Below are 24,708 nucleotides of genomic sequence, written 5' to 3'. Positions count from 1 at the left end.
GGACATGGGATAAGCTAATGTATTCTAGAATTTCACTGATTCTGCAGGATCCTATCCATTGTTATTTTTGTCTGTTAAAAAAATAAAAGTAATTCAACTATTATTTTCCTGTTTTCAAAAGAAAATCTGACTTTTATTAAAGAACTTTTTGAGTCTTGGTTTTCAATTATGTTAATTGCTTTGGGAAATCAATAGTGACTTTAACATTTGAAATGTAGAGGAGAAAATACTATTGCTTTGAATAGAAGTGTGTGCCTTCTCAGATCACAGGGATGAATTCAGTTTTGCTAAAATTCGCACAACATGAACTTTAAAATATTTGTTTAGGTTTCAGATAGGTGTTCTAAGGTGATTAGGACTGTGCTGGTCATGCTAATTGTCTCTGTACTATTCCCCCCTGCAAGTACATCCTCAGTCTTTTACAACTTCTCACATTTTGACCCAGACTCAATGAGAAGGATAGAACAATTGAAGTGCCTCTAGTTGCCTTGAAACTAACAGAAGTGGGGGACTGGAATTTGGGTGCTGAATAATTGCACTGTTGGATTTTTGTCTAGAGTTAGTAGAGTAGCATAGCAAAAGAGTTAAGTGTAGTGTGCTAAAGAATAGGTCATTCAGGTGCTCCATCTTCCTTTTCTTTCCTTAATCCTCTTCCTCCCATGCTGTCAATAAATCTCTTCTAACAGCACCTTTAATCGGAGAGTTTTGAACTAATTTCACAGGAGTGAAGTTTCACAATTTCCTGTGAAAGTAATGAAAATCATCTCTGAGGGAGGAAAGAAACACTGCTTCCTGGGAGAGCAGAGTTAGAGCTCAGCCACTGAGCGAGCGCTCTGTGTCTGACAGCTCGCTGTAGCCAGCGACTGAATCGTGTTTTCTGGCCGGTGGAACAATGGGGAGAAATTGGACTTGCTTTAGTGAGGGAGAGAAGGGGATTCAAGGAGAACAAAAATTACCACTGATTTGGAAAAGTTGCATCAGTGCAGCTCTTTATAGAAAGAGGCTTTAGCTATAAACAATGTGAAGAATGATTAGGGTATTTGTGAAAAGAAACTGATGAGCATCTTCTATCAGATACTTCAAGAATTTTCAGACTTCACAAGCCTTAAAAGCATTGCTTCTTAAGGGAATTAACTTTTTTTTCTAGACTATTTATGGTTTACCTTTTTTCATTTTGGGACAGCTGAGTAAGGACATACCTAGATACCTTGATAACATTCATATAAACTTGTGCAGATTAAAAATGCAGATTTTGTGCCAGTAATGATTGAAAGGTGGTGTGAGACTGAGGGCAACAAGGTGGTCTCATTTGAACAACAAGACTGTATTGCACTACTCAAGTAATATCTCATATATTTTATTGTTAATTTTATTGTTATTATCAAGCAAAGGCCATCCACAGTTTGTGGAGATTTTTTCCCATCTTTTTTTCTGCAACCATCATTCCTGGACTTAGGCTGTATTAAGGAAATCTCAGTTGTCAGGCTGTGCATTTTGGACCTGCTGTTTAGGATTCCTATCTTTAGAAGAAAGAAATGTAAAATTCAGAGCCTTATACAACAGCTAGAGGTTGACCTGTCAGTGGCTGCTGAGTATGAAATCCCTGTGGAAGAGGAAGTCAAAGGAATAACCCATTATCAGAGACATAGAGAGGTTATAGTAAAAATAGTGACAGTTATCCTTTCCAGCACCACCTCGAACACATTATGTTTACTGCAAGTCTTTGTGGCAAGACCTATTGTAGCTGCATAATAGAGAGGAGAGAGAATTAATTTCAGAGGCAGAAATTTAGGAAGCACTGAGGGGTAAAGGAAAACTGCCGATGTTATTCTGTAATTTCAAAGTAGTTGTCCTAGGGATTTATTTTTAAAATAACAGTAAAATTGCTTGGGGGGCTGAGTGGAGAAATGTTGGGAGTCGATACAATCTTTAGTCAGGGAGTGTTTTACTACTGATTTATGTGACAAACCCTGACTCCAACTAAGTGGAATCATGGGAATGCTATGGCAGTGGTGATTGTCTTTTTTGAGGACCAGAAGTGGAGTGCTGTGGTGCTAGCTGAAAGCAGCTGCTTCCTGCTATGAGACTATTGAAAGAACCAGGACAATTTTGTCCCAGTCCTTTAGTCAGTCTATTGGTTTCCTTCAGATGAGGTTATGCAGATAAAAGTGCAAGCACAATTATCTGAATACCAGTAACCTTTAGGCTGTAGATTGTTTTACATAGGCTTGCTTTATGAAAATGTTGACACTTGTGTAAAGACTGCATTTGTAATATGTTGTGCATGGTAGAAGAGAACAAGCTTAAGGAACAAGGTAGATGACACGACACTTGTGTAAAGACTGCATTTGTAATATGTTGTGCATGGTAGAAGAGAGGGAGTGAAGCTTAAGGAACAAGGTAGATGACATGAATTTTGTGTATGAGATATTTTCTGGACTGCAGACTGTCCTTAGCATTGGAAAGGCTGTCTCTCAGTGCTTTCTCTCAGGCTTGATTTACTGGTGTATTCTGTCTTTCCAGGTTATTTTCCTTCCTTGGGGTTTCCTTCGAAGGGCTCTCCTGTATCTCTCAACTCTGACACTTCTTCTCTTGCACCTAATTTCATAGGTAAATAGTGTCCTTTCTGTGGGAGTGTTTGTGCTGTGTCACTTCTTCTGTGCCAAGTTCCCATTTAATATGGATACTTATCTCAAAGGTTGGGTACCTGATTGTTCAGGCAGAGGTGGGTGGGACATTTCCCAATCTATTTGTAGGCAGCATTCCAGAAGCATAAATAGGATATGAAGAAATAACTGTAGTAGAAATCCCTTATGCATGCAGATTCATAGATAAAACTTGACTTGTGACTAATGTTTTCTGAAGTCTGATTTTAAAACCTGAATTGACCCATTCAGGCTCTGTCAGGTGCAATCCTTAGTTTAAAGGAACTCCATCTCATCCTTGAGAGGGAAGGTGAGGTTTGATATGATAGCATTGCAAAGAAGTGAAAAATCTCTGCAAACTACCAGGAGATGGTTACTGGAAATCATGAGATTTGTGGAACTTTTGCTTTTGTTTAAGGGGAAAAAAAAGTCTTTAACTTCTTTGACTATACTTAGAATCCAAGTATATGTTCAGAATAATTACTTTTCCAAAAACTATGGCTTGAAGAAGGAAATATCTTTTTGCAACTGGCAATCAAAATATAAGAATTAGAAATGCTGCCAGAAACTGTATTGTACTTTTCCTTTTATCAAACTAGTGGTATTTTGGAAGAGCTATTTCTGGAGGTGTTGATTTGTTTAGAAGGGTGTCAGAAGACAACCATATAGGCTCAGGGCTATTTCCCATTTTGCTGTAATGAGTAAGAACATCACAAAGATGTTGAGGATTTGTCAAGATTAATGAATCTTAGGCTAATAAACCACTAGATACATATACCTGTTCTGGTTATTTCTTTTTCAGTGAATGTTTGAGGGGTCTGTAGTAGGTGTGACAGAAGTATATCTATGATGAGAACTAGGAAAAAATACTTACAAAGGTTTTTCTAAAGTAAGCACATATTTGTCAAATGATATGTCTGTTAAATTTGAGGGTGGAGGAATTTAACTTCATGTGTATTAAAATAGTGTGTAGGGTCCCTCCAGAAACTGGATTAAATGTACCTTCAAAGACAAAAGATAAGAAGGCCAAACAGTTTACATGTACTATCAAAGGAAATGCACTGGAAAAATAGATGAGAGGTATCACAAAAGAAATTCAAAAGAAGTAACATACAAATAGTTGGAGATCAGGAAGTGCTTAGCCAGAGGAGCAGTAAGATGAAGGTGCTGTAAGAGTAGTTTAGAAAAGATGAGATTAATGAGATATAAGTATATAAAAATAATGAATGTCTTTAGGAGTAATTAAATCCTGTCTCAAAATGAAGAACAGGTGAAAGTTTAGTAATAAATAAAGAAACCCAAGAAATTATCAGTTATTCATACAAGGTCAAATTCCTTCCTTGACTTTACATCCCCAGGTTTGCTAAGAATTGGATGTAGTAGATAAGATAAAATATATGAGTTGAAACCTCATGCTTTAGGGTATAAATGGTACTGTAGAATTGAGAAATGGCTCCCCTTATTTCCTATTTTGTAATGATTCCTCACAAGAAGGTTTCAGAATCCCTTTGAAACTTGCCATGCCAGTCACTATGAGAGTGACATGACAATGTGTATGTGTGGGCCTGGTCTCACGGGGCAGTTTTAGTCACCTGTACTTAATGATACCCTATATATGTGAAATAGGTTCCCTAGTGGTTAACAGGCATGGTCAATTGTTCTAATTACCAGCATTGTTAGTATAGTTTTATTAAAAGGGGAGTTTATATTCTCTTTTTTGGAAGTAAACCTGCAGTTAGTCTGCTGGTATTGTATCCAACATTTTGTGGTCTGTGGAAAGACTGGTTTCTAAGGCAAATATATTTGGGCTGTGACAACCATCTCAGTCTGAAAGATGGGAAAGCATTTGTGTTAGCTTCCAAGCTTGAGGGGCTGGAGGGAATGGTCTGTGGTGGCCCCCATTATGCTAGATATAAATGCAGTAAGTCTTGCAGTTTTTCAAAACAGAATCTGCTTGCGTAGCCTGCTTACCTTTGAGGTAGGGAAAACTCACCTGTAATGGACATTAGATTCCACTGAATACTCTTGGTTTAGATAAAAATAATTGGACTTGGAGTGGAAAGGATTCAATACCTTACTGACAAGATATTTTTTTTTCTTCATAAAAGATGAAGTTGTCTTTTGAAGACCTTCCACAGCACATATTTTCTGCTTGATCTGTGTGGAGATGGTAACTAGTGACACTGGCTAAAAATATTTGAGCATAAATTATTTGTTGCTCATGGAATATTGTTATAGAAATTCTGCAGATGAATTTTTCATGGTAGCTGGTTCAAGCCCTTGTTTCTATAATTTGTGATATTTTAATTTTTTTCCCTTATGTTTGTAGGTTCATTAAGAGCCCCACCAACATCTGGAGCTCCTCCTCCTCCAGCCTCTGGAGCATCTCATCCTTCTGGCCATGTGGCATACAGTCAATTTGAACATGGAGATGTGCAGAATGGAATTCCAGCCTCAGCAGCTCCAATGCAGAGGTGCATATGAGAAGAGTGAATTGTAATAAAATTCCACCTTGGTAGACACTTGCTAGGTCTAGACTTCTTAGATCTAAATCAAACTAAGTTCTTTGGGGTTTTGTAGGATATTGACTTTTTTCATTGTTATTGTTTTGGAGCAATGTTTTGCCACAGGGATATTCATTTGACAGTGAGTATATGTGGAGATTAAAAACTTGTGAAAGGATGTGAACAAATGTCAGTGACTGATGAAAACATCTCCTCCTCCTAAGACATTCTTTGTGGTTTTCATTTTCCCCTAAAAAAAATCGGTTGCATCCACACAACTGTAGTATATGTTTATTGGCAGTGTGAAATGATCTCTGGAGCATGTGGCAGTCTTTACTGAATAATTTCTTAGTATTGGTTCTGGGCCCTCTTCTGTCCCTTATGAATCCTTGAGTTACTGTCATCCAAGGCTGTTGAACATCTTTTCCAGAAAGATACTGCCATAACCTCTGTGGTGAAAGTGACAATAGTCCTGGCGAGTTCAAATGTTTTGAGTGGCAGAATGTTCTTACATAGCTGTGCAGGCCTTACTGTTGCTCACCCTGTAGACTCTATGCAGCGTCTCTGATTTGTTGCGATAACTGAAATGGAATTAATAAAAATACACAATTTTTATTTTAAGAGCTAATAGATTTTTTTTTTGTTTGATGAAAGGGATTCAGATGCATGCAGAATATGTATTTTTTTTCCAAAACTGAGCTACAGTGTTTCATGTAAATATCTGAGAACCCAGATAGTGTTTATGTGCTAAAACAATTTTAAAAGGCACAGGGAATTGTAACTTGTATAATGAGGAATCAGCTCAGTTTGTCATCTTCCCTCTCAGGCCACCTGCTTCTCAGCCGTTTCTGCCAGGCTCAGCACCCACGCCTGTCAGCCAGATGTCTACCTTCCAGCAATATGGGCCCCCCCAAGCCAGCGTGCAGCAGCTCAGGAATCACATGGCAGGGATGACAATTGGCTGTACTGCAGCCTCTGCTCCTCCCCCAGCTGGACTGGGCTATGGTAAGGTTTCCTGGCTACTGAAGTATGCTATTGATTTTCATTTTTGCTAGTAATTTCATAATAGATTTTTTCTTGTCAGTGATTCATTACCATATGGTTATGGGAATTCTCTGGGTGTTTGTATCTGCCAAAGTAAACAGTAGTTTTCTTAACTAATAAAGTCATAATTGGGGAAAACAGGACTGAGACTGTTGTAGGGAGCAGTGCTGGCACTGCTGGACATGAATAACAAAGGAGAGTAGTAACATTGGTCCTTGGCTAGGTGACTTGTGAAACACAGTTGACCCCTGAGTCACCTGTTGGAGACTCTACATGTCTTGCCACTTTTGTACAGCAGCCCAGTCAAAAAAAAAAAAGGAAAAAGGGCCCTGTAAATCCTGTAAATGTAAATCACAAAGGGCTGAAAGTACTCTGAATGATTGTGTATAGGGCTCTGCTAGAAGTCAAGAAGACACTCAAACAGTAGAAACTGAGTAAACAGTAGAAACTGAATTTACATACTTTGTTCTATGGTATTAGTTCTACAGTCTCATTGCTGTAGATTCGGGGACTTTTTAAATTGAAGACTAGAGTTTTGTCTTTATGTGTAAACTGGTCTGACTATTTAAAAATTGTTTTGCTAAAGTACTTTTTAACAAGGATCTCGTAAGATAGATTTTCTAGGAAAACTAGGAATAAGTAGGGCTTACAGATTTCCTTGGCCATTTGGCAGCATGTTTGTCAAAAATTATTCTCAGAAGTAGGACAGTCCTGCATACAAATGTTGCTATTTTCATGCTATTAAAACCACAAAGCTCAAAACCATTCTTGATCTACAGGCTCCCACTGAGTGTGGAGTTTAAGACAGAAACTTAGTTCAGAAAGTCTGTGGATAGACTTGTGGTGGTTCATGTTTTGTGTATTCCTGACTTTGCCCTTTTTTTCTGGCCCTGAATCCTGAAATGTATTCTGATTATGTAAAATACGTAGCTCAGACTTTGAGAGAGAAGGCAATGAAAGAATTATTGAGTTTCAGATCCACTGAAGGAATTTCAGCTCTCTGTTCAATCTAGGAGAATGGTCATTTAGGGTTTGTCTCTGCTAGCACTGATAAGTTCATCTGGAGATGAGAAAGTTGTAGATTTACTGAGGTGATCTGGAGCAAATGGGGTTTTTTTGTATCTTAATTGTCTTGAGGATAGAAGAAAATGATGTTACATCTTTTTTTTTCTTACCGGGTCCCCCAGCATCGGTTCCTCCAGTCTCAGGAAGCTTTAGTGCAACAGGATCTGGTCTCTACACACCTTCCAGTGGGAGCCAAGGACCCCCTCTTACCAGTGTGTCTCAGGGGCTTCCTTTGGCACAGCCTCCGTTTCCTGGTCAGACAATACCAACTCAGCGCCTGCCTGCTCAAGTTCCTGGTTTTACCCCACCTCCTCCTTCTACAGGGGTTGGACCTTCCTCTTACCCTCCTACCACAGGTGCTCCAAGGCCACCTGCCATGCCAGGCCCACCACTGCCTGGGCAGACAGTTGCTGGACCACCATCATCCCAGCCTAATCATGTTTCCTCACCACCACCTCCATCAACTATGGCAGGGCTTCACCCTGGGCCTCCCATGAGTGGTCTCCATGGACCACCTCCTCCCACTCATCCTCCTCAGCCAGGATACCAAATGCAGCAGAATGGTGAGTATTCCCAGTATAGGAATTTTAAGTTAAGTATTCTCTGTATGCTGCAAACTGAGAACTAGATTTCACATTGTCACTTGTGGGCTCCTGGCTGCACATTAAAATTTCCCTCTTGTTTCCCTGTGCTCATGTCTCTGAGGTAATATTGTGTGTCATTCTAAGGTATTTTATAATACCAATTTTAATCAGATTAATGTAACTTAAAGAATTCTAGCTTGCTTGGCCAAAAAACTGTTTAGCAATTAGTACCATAATACTAATCAGAATTTTATTATGGACTCCAGTTTGATGTCTGCAACTTCATCTGTTCAAAAATTGGAAATACTGAAAAGCCTTGTTTTATCTTCTTTAAATTTGTGGCTGCTGTACATATGCGGTGTGTGTGAAAGGAGTTGTTAAACATTGAAAAAGGAGTTGCTATGTTTTCTCCTTTAATTTGCATAACCATATTTTTTTCTCTTGTAGAAGCTTGCACATCTTAAATGTACTTAAAAGTAAGACCAGTTAAGCTTTCTGAATGAAAACCAGTCTTGGCTGGTTTTTAATCAATAACACTTAGAGATAGCTGGCATAAAGTAATCATGTGCAAATGTTAGGACTGAGAATCCCATCCCCCATGCAGTTTTGCACAGCTGGACAGGTAAATTACTTTAAAATATTTGTTCAAATTCCTATGAACTGTAAAAATACTAATGGGTTAAATCATGCTGTTACTCTGTAAGTGACTAGAATTGTCTAAAATAATATGAAATGGCTTCAGGTAGTTACAAAACAAAAGAGAAAATCACACGTTAGCCTATTACTGTAATTTCAAACAAGCCAAAACTGCCCAAGGGAACTCCTTGCATATCTTTAATTTGAAGAATTAGGGATCGTCCACTAGCTCATTTGGCTGTTCTGTGTGCATTTTCCATTAGACAGTTCTGCAGGTAAATAGTCATAGTGCATGATCTTAATGTGCATTGTAATCAACAATTAGAAGCTCTAAAACTTTTACAGTAGTGTGCTGGCTTGGGCTGAGCTGGAGCTAATAGAGTTCAGACTAAAAGCCTCTGTTTCCTTAAGTCTAGTTTTGTGGACTGTATCTATCAGTTTCTTGGATTGTTGACAGAAATCTACCAGTCTAAGCTGACCACTGTAATAAATATGCTTAATCACAATTAACTGAAAGGCACCTGACTTTCATTTTCTTGAGGGTTTTTTTTTAAAATAATAGCAGGAAATGGGGGAAGTGCCAAATGAAGAAATTCCTGGTATTAAGGCACTGTTTGATTTTTATGTTCTTTTCTTGCTAAGGTTCCTTTGGACAGATGAGGGGTCCCCAGCCAAACTATGGAGGAGCCTATCCAGGAGCACCAAATTATGGAAGTCCACCTGGACCACCACCTCCACCAAAACGCTTGGATCCAGATTCCATTCCTAGCCCTGTAAGCTTACTTGTTCTTACCAGTGTCAACTCTTCTGTAGTGTCTTTGCATAAGACAACTGACAAAGACCAAAGCTGAAAACAGGTTTCTCGTTCCAAGGAACATCAGTGTGTTTTCCTGTTTAAGTTTCTCTCTTCTATCCACCTTCAGTGTTCTGTGATGAATAAGCCCAGAGGCAGTATTTTTCTTGGTGACGAAAGAAAGGCACTGCATATGGAAATCACTGCTCTAATTCCTCAGGTCTTTTTCTGTACTGTGTTATCTTTTGACGATCCTTGAGGGCTTTGATTAAACATGCTTCTCCATTTCTGGATTCTTGCATAATGACTTTCCAAGGTGAACTAATTTTGGATTTTGAGGCGATAGTCTGTGAACTGTGTGATCTATGTTTAAAGTATGGTTAGTAGGAGGTGATTGTAGTGCTTTTCCTATAATGTGTCAAAAAGCTGGTTTATGGTTTTTTTTGGGTCATGAAGTCATGATGGTACATCAGTCAAATATGGACAGCTTCTGAAACTGGGATTGTCTTTCAGAGTGGAGGTTCTGAGACAGGATAAGCAGTTATATGTAATGGTTACCAATGTTGAGTAGTATTAAGCCTGGTGGTGTTATTGCCACTAGTCTACAGTGCTGTTCCTTCCACTGCTCTTGATGCTGTTTCAAAACTATGAAATAATGTAGTCTTGAGTTAGATTAGAACTGATGTTATTCAGAAGGTACTTCTTTTTAAAAAAGGTTACCTATTTAGATTCCAGGTTTATGTAAAGGTTACTACTGGATTTTTTCATAGTATATTAAGTCTTTAATTGCTTGTCTGCCTCTCTTTTCTTCCACTAAATGAAATCTCAAGTGGCTTGTGTCAGTTGCCTTCATGTTAGCATGTTCTTAAAGCATAAATCCTCAGTTTCTAACCAAAATTAGCAGGTGAGCCACTGCCTTCATTAGCAAGGTGTTCAGAGCCAAGCCCAATATCCTGGCAAGACTGGTTTTGGGATCAGTGTATGCTGCAGATGCTGATGTGTCCTGTTGCATGAACCAGTATCTAAATGTATCTAATTCCAGTGCTACAGGTTTGGGTAGAAAGAAGTAACACTGTTACTTTTTGGTTTATTATTCTCTTTTTTTTTTTTTACACTCTTATTTCTTATAAAAAAAAAGCAACTTAATGAGCTGCCACCCCAGCAGAAACCCAGGCACAGAATAGATCCAGATGCAATTCCTAGTCCAGTAAGTGCTGTATATATGTCAGTTGTAGTCTGTGTGTTGGTGACCATCTGTGCATGCCTGAAACCTGAACTTCACCTTGCTAACCCTCCATCATTAATCTTTTACCCTTTCCTTGCTGTCTTCTGCTTGCCTTATCAAAATGAGTAACATTACACCACATGAGGCTGTTAAAATCTACTGTGATGAATGGTGAGGCAATAGAAAGCAGTGTTTCAGAAACAGATCATGAAGAATGTCTCCCCTTCACTTTCTCTGATCTTTAGGCTATTGCCTTCATCAGATTCCAGCTGGCATTTTCAGTGTAAGCCAGTTGTGTAATTGCCCATACAAGGTGTGTCTCATGTCAGCATGCACACAGCATGAGCTATTGTAGCCATGTTTTCTACTGTGTTTTGATCAGAATTTGATTACTGTTTCTTGCTGATATACCAGTACTGGGTCAGTGCTCTGGAGTTCTAAAATTGCAGATAAACTAGAGTTTTTTTAATGGTAATTCCTGATACAAATCTTCTCGTATGAGGCATGGGGAGCCATAAACATTCTCTCATTATCTGTGCTCATGCATAACCATTAAATTTTGAATTTGAAAATTTAATGTTTATGTTGGAGAATCTTATCTAAAGAAAGAAAAAAAGAAAAAAGCAGCTACCTTTTGGGTTGGAAGACAAAAAAAAAAACCCAAAAAAAAACTTTTTGGTTTTTGTTACCCTGTGTCACTTCTTCCTCATGCAGTCAAAGTTCATAATTTAACAGGTACCAATGGTGAGATCACCAATGTCAGTCACCCTGTAAACTTTTGTAATGGGACTAGATTTATTCTAGAGTAGTCACTGAAGCTGTGGGAGGCATTCTGCTTGCAATCTGTAGTGAGAGGGTGGAAGTTCTGCCAAAGAAACTTCAGAATTTACTCTAGGCAAGGGCAGGTGTGTTTGATGGGAAAATAATAGCAGAAGAATGATTGCTAGCTTTAATTCTTTCATTCAGTCACCACTAAGGAAATTTAGTTTGAACTGTGCACAGCTACAAAGGTCAGTGAATATTTTAGTTAAGGCAAACTATTTAATACATTTCCGTTATCTTAAGCAAATTTGCAGTTGTGAAGAATTTGAAATACCAAGAAATTTAAGATTTTTATAGGCTTTGAAGTTTGATTCATTGACAAGTCTATTGAAATTTCACTTTCCACATTTGCAGAATTCAAATCACAAACCCTTGAGCACCACAAAGTAATGAAGACTTCCACCTGAGCTTGCAAGCCATCTGTCTTTAGGCCAGAGTTACAGTGGTTAGAAATAAAGGCATACTATAAAAACAGTGAGACCATAATGGAAAGAAAAAGTCAGGTTACCTCTAGGGCTTCAGCTTGAGGCTTACAGAAGCTTCTAATTCTTACTTGCCTAGAACTGTACAGGGGAATACTACCAAAAATTCCTTTATTGATCTGAGTTTGACTTTTATGAGTTCAGGTCAGACTTGAAAACACAACATATGCTACTACTTAAAATACTTGGGGAAAAATACTATTTGCAGCTTGTAATTTATTGTTAGTCAATAAGTACTATTTGAAATCAAACTGAGAGGTGACTGCTTGACAAAATTTACTTGCACTTCCTATTTTTAGAGATAGTAATGTTTGCCTCAGGTCCCCTTTTTACTGCCTTAGAGATTTTTTATTTTACTTATTTTACTTTGAAACCAAGCCTCCACATAATAACATGGTATTTTCCATCACAGATTCAAGTGATTGAAGATGACAGAAATAACCGTGGGTCAGAACCATTTGTCACTGGAGTGAGAGGGCAGGTCCCGCCTCTTGTTACTACAAATTTCTTGGTCAAGGATCAAGGTAAACTACTTTTCTTTTCCTAAACAAACAAACAAAACACAAAGAGTCAGTAACTGTACAGAACTGTATCTTTAAAGGAAATGTGTTTTACCAGCAGAAGCTTAGCTTCAAGTCCTGTGTTGATTTGATCTCAGTTTCGATCCTCCTGATTGTTCAGTAGCTAGTGACCAATTTGCAGGTAAAAAATGTTTTCCAAGGCAGATAACAAGGACCAGCATTAGCAGAGATATCAGAAAGCAGAAAATGAAGCCTCTTCTTAGAGCTTTATAAAAAACATTTAAGAACTGAAATCTACTAGCAACATGATTAGAATTGGACTGGCAACTGTGTTTTTTAAAATTAAGAGGGATGTAAATTGGTCTGTGGGCTCTGTAGAGAAAAGATATTTCATATTTTAATTGCCGACACTTTTTTTGAGTTTCAAAGTTCCAGAAAAAACTTGAGAATCTGATACTATAATCAAGTATTTTTTTCCTCAGCCCAAATTACAAAACAAAACAATAGAAATGTTTGAGTAGATTTTTATGTCTACATTATGTTTTAGTCTGTGAATATATGAAACAGAAATGCTTTTTTGTAGCTTTAGGTTGACAGGGAGTCAAGCTATTTGTTTTAAGGTCTTTTATTATATATAGTTAATCATGAAGAGGTATGTTATTGGGAATTCAAGTTTTCCATAGGTTAAAACTGAATAAAAAGCCCATAGTGTCTGTGGCTTAACAACACAACTTAAGGTATCTTTGTGTCGGTTCTTGAATATGAACTCAATTTGTACTGAAATTTGTGGGGCTTTTTTATTTGTTCCCAGGTAATGCAAGCCCCCGCTACATCAGATGCACATCTTACAATATTCCCTGCACGTCTGACATGGCCAAACAATCCCAAGTCCCCCTGGCTGCTGTCATAAAGCCGCTGGCTACTCTGCCACCAGAGGAGGTGAGAGCCGTGCTAGAGTTACGTGTGCCATGTGCACGCTCAGGTGGCAGCATTTAACAGAGGTGTTTAGAAGGCATGTTGAGGTGATGAAGTCCAGGTAAACATTGATTCTCCAACAGGTATGCAATAGATATCTGTAAAGAGGAAAAATATTGTGTTCAAAACATTTAGTGTTTTGACTGCCATGATAATTTCAGCTTTTTTGCAGTAGCTGTCAAGCACTGTGATTAAGTGACCAAAATACTAGGATGGTCACAGAGGCATACACTTCCAGCTGATCTCAGTTTCTTTCTTAGTCTAACGTATTTAAATGTTTGCTAATCATAGGTATTAAGTCTTTTCTAGAATGCCATTTGTGAAATTGGATGATAATGTATGGAACAGCACTGGTTTGGCTGTCTAATATGCATGTATATACATAGCATTGTGTGGGATGACAGCACAACACTAACTACTGAGCACTGCTGGGCTGTGCTTGTATTTCTGCCCTTTCTCTCTCAGCACTTATTTCCTTCTAGGTGTAACCTGTGGCTGTTGAGCCTTTTACCCACTCGTGTTTGGTTGCTGAGAGCATGAACGCTCAGAGACTTTTACAGAGTTTAACATTTTTTTAAGTAGTCTAAATATTCTGGATATTGTGTAGCCTTAGCCTGCTTGGAGCTGTGACATGAAGACAAAAGGGCTTGTTGAATTTGAATGCATAGGTCTGCAGTGTTCTGTGCCCTGTTAAACCTAAGTGTAGCATCGGCTGAGGAAAACAATTTCCTCTGGTCTTTTAAGGGTGTTTTTCTCCTGTTGCATTTCATTAGTGTCCCTAAACTATGGTTTGAGTTTTAAAAACTGGTTTATGATAAAACTGATCTGTGGCTGAAGTTTAAAAGGACCGCAATAGGAGAATAAGGTCTTACTTGAGAAACTTGGAGTCTTGTAGAAGTACACATTTTTAGAGACACTTTACAAAGAATAGTTGTTTGGTCTCCTGGCGTATTTATACTTCAAACAAACACTTGGAAAATTGCTCTGGAGACCAGTCATCTTCTAGTATTTGGAAGTTCTTAATGGTAAGGGCAAACTCACTCTGGAGGGGCCCTTCCAACAGATGAAGACTCAGCTGTTCAGAGCAGCAGGACTGTAAATAGAGCTAAAGCTTTGCATAAAAGAAAGGATAAATGTTTCATGAAAATAATATCTTACAAAACTGAAGCATTCAGATAAATTTAGGATGTATAAAAATTGAGCCAAATCCAGCCTGGTTGCCAAATCCAGGACCTTTGCCCAATGTTATGTGCTGTTCAGAAAACCAAGCTTGAGGCTTTGGAAAGAAGTATCTCTTGTCTTCTGGGAGTAAGTGGTTAATGACAAGTTATGTATTGTGCTGCCTGTTTCCAGCACCCTGGTAGTTTGTTTACATGTTACAGAAGGAGAGGCTGAGGAAAAGAAAATTGTGTTAGTTGTCTTGAAGTACAGTACCAACATTGCGTGCCAGTCAGGAAAATTGAAAATTTGCTTCCTCTGAAGAGGTCAGCCTGGGCTATAAGAAATGAGAAATGTGGGCTGCAAAACCATTGTAGTGTCATTAAATAATTGGTGGGGTTGAATAAAAAGACAACACATGTGTGGCATGAAGATGAAAGTGACTGGAGCATTTGCTCATCATTCTGCTCAATGAATATGTTGTCTCTTAAACATAATCATAAATTTAGGGTAACTGAGAGAATTAACACCAGACGCCTTTATTGGCAGAAAATTTTAAAACAAGTAGTTACATGTTTGAGCTAAGTTCTTAGCTTAGTGTGTAAACACAGGTACTTTGCAGCTTATGACTTGTATGAGTTCTGTCTCAATTGTTTTCGAGTGCTTCCCCCTCGTTCTGATATTGAGAAGCTGCAGAAGTTGGCAAGTATCTTATTCTAGTTTCGGTGCAAAAAGAACATGATAAGTAATAGTTCAAAAATGGTGCCACTATATAACAGTTTTGAGGATTTGCTGTACAATGGGGTCAATACACTAAGACCTTGTGGTTATAATGTACTTCATGATGGAGTTCCAAATAAGTCTTACCAGATGGAATTTTTTGAGGTAGATACTCTATATTCTGGAATATATGGAATGCAATGACTTGCTTTGCTTTTGTCAAAAAGCTTGCTTTTTATAAGGGAAGAGATAAGAGGTGAAGAGTCACTTTCAGTCTTTTGTGTTCACTTGGGATACATCTGGTGGTGCAATGTGGTCGTGATCTTCCAACAAGCTACTGGCTAGGTGGGATAGCCCATTAAGGACTCTAGCCCTCAAAATACTGCTGTGCTAGAGCTTGAATTGAAAAGCAGTTAAATACTTGTTCAGGCTTCCCACATCCCCTGCACTCTCTCCCACAGCTGCCAAATGCTAAATCCTATGCACTGTACAGGAAGATAGAAATGACTACTCAATGCAAAGCTTAAAGCTTTCTCATCATCATGAAACCTTTCTTTTCATGGTTTTTTTCTCTTGCTTCCACAGACCCTTCCTTATTTGGTAGACCACGGAGAGTCCGGTCCTGTCCGATGTAATAGGTGCAAAGCTTACATGTGCCCTTTTATGCAATTCATAGAAGGTGGAAGGAGGTTCCAGTGTTGTTTCTGCAGCTGTGTCACTGAAGGTAAGCTTTCTTCTGGAAATGCCTCTCTGGGCTCTACTGGAAAGGTCTTTGGAAAGATGCAGGCAAATAAGTCTTTATCATGTTATGATCATTTATAATGAGTGCTGTCATTTAGTATGTGTCTAGTCTTGTAAAAATTATTGGAAGGCATGTTCAGTGTTCAGTTATGAAATTGTGTTCAAAAAGGTGCTCATGCGTGGTAGTATTGTAGCACATTTTTAAATGAGATATTTGTAGCATAATGCCTGGTGGTTTAAAAGTCTCTTGTATGTTCTTAGGATATTTCAAAAGTATGGGGTTTTTTAACAGGCTGAGATATACATCTAGTCAGTAGCATGGACTAGGATTTTTTCTTTTCTCATAAAGCATTTTTTTGTCTTACTAACACTCCTTTGAGATGAGATTGCAGTTAGATCTGCTACAGCTGAATAAGAGTGTTTAGTAAAGGCCAGTTAATATTGCTCTTCTAAATGAGTACAAAACATGCTTCCTTTTAAGCAGAAGTCACAATGAGCTGCTCATAGCATGACATTTGCAGATTTGTTTTGAAGGCACAGTGGAAAGTAAGGTACAAGAAACCTATGTTTTCAGTGTTCCATTTGGTAGCACTGATGGGTTTTAATGGACTGTTCTTACCACCTCAGTTATGCTGTACAACTGTTTGTACTAACCAAAATGGGGATTAGAAATGGCCAAGTTTAAAAAACAATTTTGTCTGGTGATTTTCTGCCTGCATACACTCCCTGTCCTGCTTACTCAGCAGCTGTGTGAAGGGCTATACCTGTAACAATTGAGCAGAGGCAGAAAAGGGAGGGATGCTGAGATACTGCTGATGAAAGCAATACTGTAGAAACACAATGTAGTTGTACCTAAAACTAAATAACAATTTTTGTTTTATCTGCAAATACCATGAGGTATTTCTTCTTTGCAATACCAAATTAACTTGTATAGGATGTATACTTGGAGACAAGAGTGATAAAAGCTTATATATAGTCTTAATGATATCACTTTGTTTTCTTTTGAACTCTTGAAACTTGGAATGTTTAGAATAGTTTAAATGTGGTGAATAATGTCATTCCAGGTAATCTCATTTTAATCTCCCCTGGGGCTGTATAGACAGCTGTACAGAGCTATATAGACAGCTATGGCTGGAATAAATTTTGTCACCTGAGCAGGTGTGCAGGAGGGAGTGTCTGTCATGGTAGTTCTTGGGGCACAAGGGAAATGCTTTGTTTCTGCAGCTGAGTTTTGTAAGCAAAATATAGCTTAACTCCCATTTTATTTTCTTATGCCTTGTACCAGCACAAAAGTACTTGGTTCTGAGCATGTGGTTACACTTCTGTTCCTCCTTAATCCACTGTAAGAAGTACTTTGTCTATTCTGATAAAAAGATTATGGGAGTCTCTGCACGTGAGAGTGCCTGGAGGCTTCACTCTTGTGCAGCGCAAGAAGGGAAGGAAAAACTAACTTATATAGCAAAATAAAGAGCTCAGTGTTTTAGTAAGCTTGACTTGAGTCAGTAATGCTGTAGCCTGTAGTTTGCCTCAAATTCTCTTTAGAGTAATTTGTTCCTACTTATAAGGGATGATTATATTTTTTTTACTAGATCCTTCAGAATAATCCTAAAAGTGTATTGTAGTGATGTTTCTAATATGAAATGTAAAATGAAATGGAAAGGAGATTCAAGAACAATATAACAGTAACTGTACTGTGTGCTGTCTGGTACATGAGACAAACTGGAATAAGTTTGTATTGTTTTGCTTTAAGATATTCTTAAATTGCATTAATATTTTTAGTACTTGTGTGCTAGCCCAGAGTGCTAGTTCACTTTCCTGGAGTTTTGTTTGAAACAGTTGTTGTCATGTTGGCTCTCTAGGTACAGTGTTTACTATGGGCATATTACTGAACTTAATGATTTTTCCTTTCCCAGTTCCACCTCACTACTTCCAACATTTGGATCATACTGGAAAGCGAGTAGATTTCTATGACCGACCTGAGTTATCACTGGGGTCATACGAGTTTCTAGCAACAGTTGACTATTGCAAGGTACAGTAGTCAGTTTTTATTGCTGTATTTATTTTGCTTTTAAGTAAAAAGACTGTTTTCTTGAGAGTAAGAAAGACATGAATTGTCTGGGGCTGATTTCTAGCTGGCAGAGGTAATTAGCAGCATTAATCCAGCCCACTTTATTGTGTAAAATAACATGCTTGTTTGCTTACTGACAAAACCAGTGGAGGTCCTGATCACACATGATGTAATATAATTTAGTAGCTGTCTCTATAATTTTTTTTCTGGAGCTATATAAGCAGCTATAGCTGCACTTACCTTAGGAATTCTGCAGAAGGGATTCTTGTGCAGTAGTCCTTGGCAGAAGAAGGAATTGTAGGAGAGGTTCAATGCAAGTACAATAGTAATCGTGCAATGTGCCACCTGTTCCACAAGGCACAGACCTTACCTATTCAGTTTCAAATCCAGCCATAGTGATTAAAAGCACAAGAATAGTGTGGAAATGTATTTTTCATAGCTGCTTTGCTTTTAAATTAAAGATTTAAATAATAATTAACTTCTAAAGAATAGGGAAAATATGTGCAAGGTATTTATTAAAGCAACTTATATCTCTGCTGAAATATTATGCTGAGAAAATAGATGCCTAAATGTTGCGAGTTGATACTGGTTGCCTTCTAATGCCTCTGCTTTACTTTGAGTTAAGACAAAAAGTCCAATTATTTTCTAACATGACAACTCTGGTCATGGTCCAAAGTCTTGAGAACTGGCAGAAATCTTCCCTATCTACTTTTCCAATGTAGCTTATTCATGTAAATAGATTATTTAGTTATAAGCGTTCTTCTCTGATCAATGTAAAGTCAGTCTAGGGCAGTTAATACCAGTCCATTTCAATCATAGTATGATTACATGTGTGTTAGTTGGAAAGGGATAGGAGAGTGAGCTGAAGAAATAACTGCTGCTCATGGTTACAGACGTGCATGAAAGCAGCTAAGCTTTAACCAGCATTGATCTGTCTGTGTTATGGAGCTGTTACGTGAGCTGCATGACATGGCAATAGTGTGATTTCTTCCCTCTCTTCCACAGAATAACAAGTTTCCTAGTCCACCTGCTTTCATTTTTATGATTGATGTGTCTTACAATGCTGTGAAGAGTGGCTTAGTGAGGCTAATATGTGAAGAATTAAAGTCACTCCTAGATTATCTGCCCAGGTAGGTATATTGTGACCTACTGTAGTCAGTGCAAGTGGGGGATGCTGTTATTTTTTTCTCTTTAAAAGATGCTAGAAGTTTAAAAATTACTTGATAATCCTGTCAAGCTTTTCTTTAGAAAACGGCCAAGCAGAGCATCTTTCTTGATACCCTTATTGATGAAAATAAATTCTACTTCCTTGCATTTTTCCCTTAATGTGTTTGTTACCTGTAATGGTTTATCTGTCTTCTTGGATGTGAAGGCAAGTCTGTCTCTTCCAGGGAAGGGAACATGGAGGAATCAGCCATTCGAGTAGGCTTTGTCACCTACAACAAAGTTTTACACTTCTACAACGTGAAGAGCTCACTGGCACAGCCACAAATGATGGTGGTCTCAGATGTGGCAGATATGTTTGTGCCACTCCTTGATGGTTTTCTGGTGAATGTGAATGAGTCCAGGACGGTTATTACCAGGTAATATAAATTGATTTACAATGTGTGTAGTAAAATACTCGTTTGATAAATTCAAATGCTTTTTCAGTGCTTAATTGTCATGTTAAGTCACTCCATGTATTTTAACTTACTATACTCTTTGAGATTAATCTGGCACAGTAGGATGGGGAAATGGAAGGGCTAAGGGATTATTTGGCTCATAGTCCAGCTTGGCAGGAAATGTATATAAGGTGAATTAGTGCAGAAGGGCATTTCTGGGGAGAAAAAAAGGAAAAACAAACAAATAAAATCCAAGCCAAAAAACCAAAGCAAAACAAAAAACCCCCACCTAAAATAAAGCCACAACAAAACACAACCAGGATGATGTAGAGTGAGAGCTGTAAAATACTGAATCACTGCCTTTAAGTCAACTGCTAAATAACTGCAAACTGAGACAACAGGGGTGTCCAATTTTGGTTCTGTGGAGAAAACAGAATAAGTGGAATAGAGAAGATAAAATCTAAAAGGAAAGAAAGAATCTAGCAAAGTTTTGGCAAACTGTTTATCATGGTACTTGAACTGTAGTTAATCTATGGTGTGTAGCTAACTACATTTTTGGGAAATAGACCTGGAATTACATGTATTTGGAGAAAATTTCTAGCCTGCTTTTTAATGCATTACACAAGCCTTAATACAAAACTGTGGATTAAACCAATAATCTGTGAGTAGTACACAAGTTGCTTAGCAAACAGAGGCCAAATGTCACCAGTATTTCCTAGGAATTCACTTACCTGTGTATATTGGAATACAATAAAAGATAAGAAATACAGAAGAGCTGTGGAATAGGCATCAGTTGGGGCTGTGCAGAAGGCACTGAGGATATAGATGAGAGAAGCCAATGGAGAACAGTACAGCATTTTTTTCACAGATGAGATGCCAAGTACTGTAAAAGTTATGCAAATTTACAGATATGTTAGGGACTTCTGTTTAAACCACTTCACTCCTATAAATCATCCACTACCACTGTGTGGCTTTTCTTATTAAATGGGATCTTGAATTGCTCTTTTTTTTTCTTGTTCTTTGCTAGTTTGCTGGATCAGATTCCAGAAATGTTTGCAGACACGAGAGAAACAGAAACTGTTTTTGCACCTGTGATTCAAGCAGGGCTGGAGGCACTGAAGGTTAGTAAATGCATTTCTATGACAAATTGTTTCAGCCAAGTACTCTGAAATTCATATTCTGCTAACACACACTAATAAGACAATTCTAAAGATTTTGTAAGCTCATTGTAGTGAATGCACTGCATGTAGAGAGTATTTGGCTCATTGTTGAAGTGCATGAACCTTCTGTTTTGTTCAGCTATCTCTATGTTCTTTACCCAATTCTTTTCTAAATATTTTTTTCAAAGTGCAAGAACATGGCTTACTCTCAGTTGTCTGTCTAGGTTTTACCTTAAACAGTTTATAGAACCTACAGGAAAAATAAAACCCTCCAGCATTAAAAAACAGGTGCTGAAGTCTATTAAGTCTCATGGAGGTGTTCTGTAGTTTGGTGTCTTTTTAATCCTGTACTCTGGTAGAATCTTAAATAAAAGGAGAGAATGTCATCTGTTGAAGTTGCCTGCAGCAATGTGCTAACCAAACAAACTTTTCCTAAAGTTTTGCCATTCTTGTACTTCATCCAGACATAATTACATGCATGGTTTAACTCTGATTTGCATCTACTGATGAAATTGATTGCCTATGTGACCTCACTCCAAACTGGTGACACAGCTCTGTTTGTCTGTCACATCAGTCAGCGAATCATTTTTGTTGGAAGAGACTTTTATGATAAGCCCAACCTTTAACTCAGTACTGCCAAATCCTCCACTAAGTCATGTTCCTATGTGACACTTCTGCACATCTTTCAAATACCTCCAGGGATGCTAACTCCACCACTTCCCTGGGCAGCCTGTTCCAGGCCTTGACAACCATTTCCAAGAAGAAGTTTTTCCCAATATCGAATCTAAAACTCCCCTGCTGCAACTTGAAGCCATTTGCTCTTGTCCTATCTCATATTACGTGGGAGAAGAGGCTGACTCCCACCTGACTACAACCTCCTTTCAGGTAGTTGTAGAGAGCAAGGAGATCTCCTCTGAGCCTCCTTTTTTCCAGGCTGGACAGCCTGAGTTCTCTCACTCACTCCTCAGCAAGAATTGTGCTCCAGACCCTTAACCAGCTCCATAGCCCTTCTCTGAACATGCTACAGCATCTCAGTCCTTCAGTCCTTGTAGTGAAGGGCCCACAACATCAAGGTGTAGCCTCACCAGTGCTGAGTACAGGGGGAATGATCCTTAAAAGTCTTTCTTAAACTCAGTTTTTGTTATAATTGTTCAATCAAGAAATAGTAAAAATTGCTAATTGACTTTTTACATACTGCATGTGTCAGAGAAAATAACACATTAAACATTAGCTAATGTTGGCATAAGGTGTTGATTTAAAATTACTGATCGGTTGAGGCTCAGATTACAAAATTCTTTGCCATTTCTGTGACTTTTTTCCACAAATCCAGTAGCTGCAAATCAGGGAAGAAGACAGTGCAACACATTTGCACAAAACCTTTTGTATCTGGGTCCTGCTCTGTCTCCTTGGAGAAAGTCCTTTTCTCCCTGCTGTGGCATTAACACAAATCCAGTAGAACTCAAACTTGCTCTTCTATAAATGACCAGTAATTTGTGCTCTCTTCCTTGGACGCCAGTCACATAACCAAGTCACAGTGAGCCTGAGTATCTGGTAGAATCCCCCTGACATTAGAAGAGTGATGAGGTTGCTTGAATGTTTGTTCTTGAATCACAGCTTCCCTTATAATTTTTGTAAGTGTTTCTGACCTCTGTTATTGCACTCACTTTCCTGCAGGCTGCTGAGTGTGCTGGCAAGCTCTTCATTTTCCACACCTCTCTGCCCATCGCAGAGGCTCCAGGGAAGTTAAAGAACAGAGATGACAGGAAACTGATCAACACAGATAAGGAGAAGGTAATAATGGTTTGCATAATCCTTACATAAGGGTGTATATTTTGCATTTTATGGAATAAAATAACTCAAACAGTATTAAAAAAATTACAAGGATAGCACATACTATAATTGTCCAAGCTAATATCTTTTAACATTCCAATTTTATCTTCTGTTCCCAAGCAGTGGTATGGATTCTTGACATCATAAGGACAGCTCTAGTCTGAGAACAAGAAGAGTTAGCTCTAGATTATTACAGAGGGTATAATACCAAAATCTGGGTTAAAGTAAATATGCTGAATTTACAATTAAAGCAAAATGTGTAGTCATTTTCATCATAATTAACAGTTCTTCAAAGGCAGAGTCAGGGAGAACTTAGATGATTCTACTTTCCCTGAAGAAAGACGTAAAGTATATGAGTACTGGCTGGGATTATAAACTGGATCTCACTTTCCTTTTCCTACACAAAATTCTGATGTCATCTCTGATTTCCTTTCTTAGACATTGTTTCAACCACAGACAAGCTTTTACAACAACTTGGCCAAGGACTGTGTGGCCCAGGGCTGCTGCGTGGATCTGTTCCTGTTTCCAAACCAGTATTTGGATGTGGCCACGCTGGGTGTGGTACCTTACCAGACAGGAGGCTCCATTTATAAGTATGCCTATTTCCAGGTAGGAGTGACAGTGACTCTGACTGATCCAAGTAAGAATTATTGTTTAGCTGAGAGTTCTTTTTTTCTTAGTGGGAATCATAGCGAAGAAATACTTCTTTGGAAGTAACTGGCTACTTAAATTTCAAGATAATCAGCAAAATTATTTGGTAGCTTTGTGTTTTTATACAAACATCTGTTAATAACAGAACCCAACAGGAAGAACTAGGCTGTTACCTCTTAGCACAATGTTTTGTCAGCAGGCCACTGGGCCTGGTATCAGTGACTTCTAAAGACCACAGGAGGAAGTATCTGGTTTTAAATTACTTTATGGTTTATGAAGCCAGTCTGATTTATGAAAGTGTGAAACTTCAACTACTGCTTGCCTTCTAGCTGGAGACAGACCAGTACAGATTCCTGAATGACTTGAGAAGGGATGTCCAGAAAGAAGTGGGATTTGATGCTGTAATGAGAGTGCGCACAAGCACAGGTGGGTGTTAGCATGAAGGAATCTTAATGAATTGACCACTTCAAGCATGTTTCATGGGAAGAAAGAAATCTTCCCGTAATTTAAAACACATGCTGACTAGGCTATCCCAAAAGCTCTGCTAAAGCTTTGGAATTCTAAGACTGTAGTTGAGACTGCAAAGATCCCTACTGAAATCTGTCAGGATGAACTTGGTGTGAGGGTCAAAAGGCTGGCTGTCTTGGTATTCTGTTGAAAATGGTGGTTCATGTTGGATTTTTCCCTCTTTTAGGTATTAGAGCAACGGACTTTTTTGGAGCTTTCTATATGAGCAACACAACTGATGTAGAAATGGCAGGTCTGGACTGTGATAAAACAATAACTGTGGAATTCAAGCATGATGATAAATTAAGTGAAGATAGTGGTGCACTGCTTCAGGTGAGGGGGGAGGCTTTGTAGAAGAAGTTAGTTGGCAATTGAACTGAATTATTAGACACTTCTTCAAGGAATTGTTTGTTCTTTCTTTCTGCATCTTGCCATACCCTTCCAGCATACTTGTTCTGAGGGTAACCTAGACTGCTTCAAACCACACTCCTGTTTTCTAAGACCAGGTCCCTTAATACAGCTGCTAAAATTGCTGCTTGTTATCTTTCATTGACCCTGATTCTTAGCATGTACTTTTAGCTTGTCGTCCAAGTCTTTTACGTAGTTACCTTATTTGTTTTTGCATTTGAGTCCTAGCTTTTAATAAAGTATATTCTAACCCTCTCCTTCCTGTTGTAGCAGGGCCTCATTTCTGTGTCTCCTGCATTTTTGTCTCCTGCAGTGTGCTCTGCTGTATACAAGCTGTGCAGGACAGCGACGACTCCGCATTCACAATCTGTCCTTGAACTGCTGCACGCAGCTTGCTGACCTCTATCGGAACTGTGAGACTGACACTCTCATCAACTACTTGGCTAAGTATGGTAAGGGGAAATATGCAAACCAGAATTGCAGCCTTTAACTGCTGCTAAAACGCCTGTTTTGTCTCCCAGTGACACCTGTTTATTCTTCCTGCTTCAAACATCAGGAGGCAGTTCTG

General features: G+C 38.5%; 1 protein-coding gene across 5 annotated transcripts in view; it reads left to right on the top strand.

Moving 5' to 3' along the window:
* Positions 1 to 24,708, top strand: part of SEC24C (SEC24 homolog C, COPII coat complex component) — a 38,299-nt gene that overhangs the window by 8,311 nt on the left and 5,280 nt on the right. Inside the window, exons 3-20 of one of the 5 annotated variants that reach the window (XM_039727356.1) lie at positions 2,524 to 2,610; positions 4,975 to 5,119; positions 5,976 to 6,154; positions 7,615 to 7,821; positions 9,121 to 9,251; positions 10,410 to 10,478; positions 12,213 to 12,324; positions 13,133 to 13,260; positions 15,760 to 15,898; positions 17,829 to 17,944; positions 18,989 to 19,113; positions 19,375 to 19,566; positions 20,612 to 20,705; positions 22,419 to 22,535; positions 23,013 to 23,183; positions 23,555 to 23,651; positions 23,920 to 24,065; positions 24,454 to 24,592. In XM_039727356.1, the coding sequence (XP_039583290.1) occupies positions 2,524 to 2,610; positions 4,975 to 5,119; positions 5,976 to 6,154; positions 7,615 to 7,821; positions 9,121 to 9,251; positions 10,410 to 10,478; positions 12,213 to 12,324; positions 13,133 to 13,260; positions 15,760 to 15,898; positions 17,829 to 17,944; positions 18,989 to 19,113; positions 19,375 to 19,566; positions 20,612 to 20,705; positions 22,419 to 22,535; positions 23,013 to 23,183; positions 23,555 to 23,651; positions 23,920 to 24,065; positions 24,454 to 24,592 (2,394 nt within the window). Of the gene's footprint in view, positions 1 to 2,523; positions 2,611 to 4,974; positions 5,120 to 5,975; positions 6,155 to 7,380; positions 7,822 to 9,120; positions 9,252 to 10,409; positions 10,479 to 12,212; positions 12,325 to 13,132; positions 13,261 to 15,759; positions 15,899 to 17,828; positions 17,945 to 18,988; positions 19,114 to 19,374; positions 19,567 to 20,611; positions 20,706 to 22,418; positions 22,536 to 23,012; positions 23,184 to 23,554; positions 23,652 to 23,919; positions 24,066 to 24,453; positions 24,593 to 24,708 lie in introns of all 5 variants that reach the window. The other 4 variants (XM_039727355.1, XM_039727352.1, XM_039727354.1 and 1 more) reach the window with 4 other exon arrangements.

This window comes from Passer montanus, unplaced genomic scaffold (assembly GCF_014805655.1).
Source record: "Passer montanus isolate IOZ18808 unplaced genomic scaffold, ASM1480565v1 scaffold61, whole genome shotgun sequence".
Taxonomy (NCBI): Eukaryota; Metazoa; Chordata; class Aves; order Passeriformes; family Passeridae; genus Passer; species Passer montanus.
The sequence above is the reverse complement of the archived record's forward strand: the minus strand, read 5'-3'. Positions and strand labels throughout refer to the sequence as shown.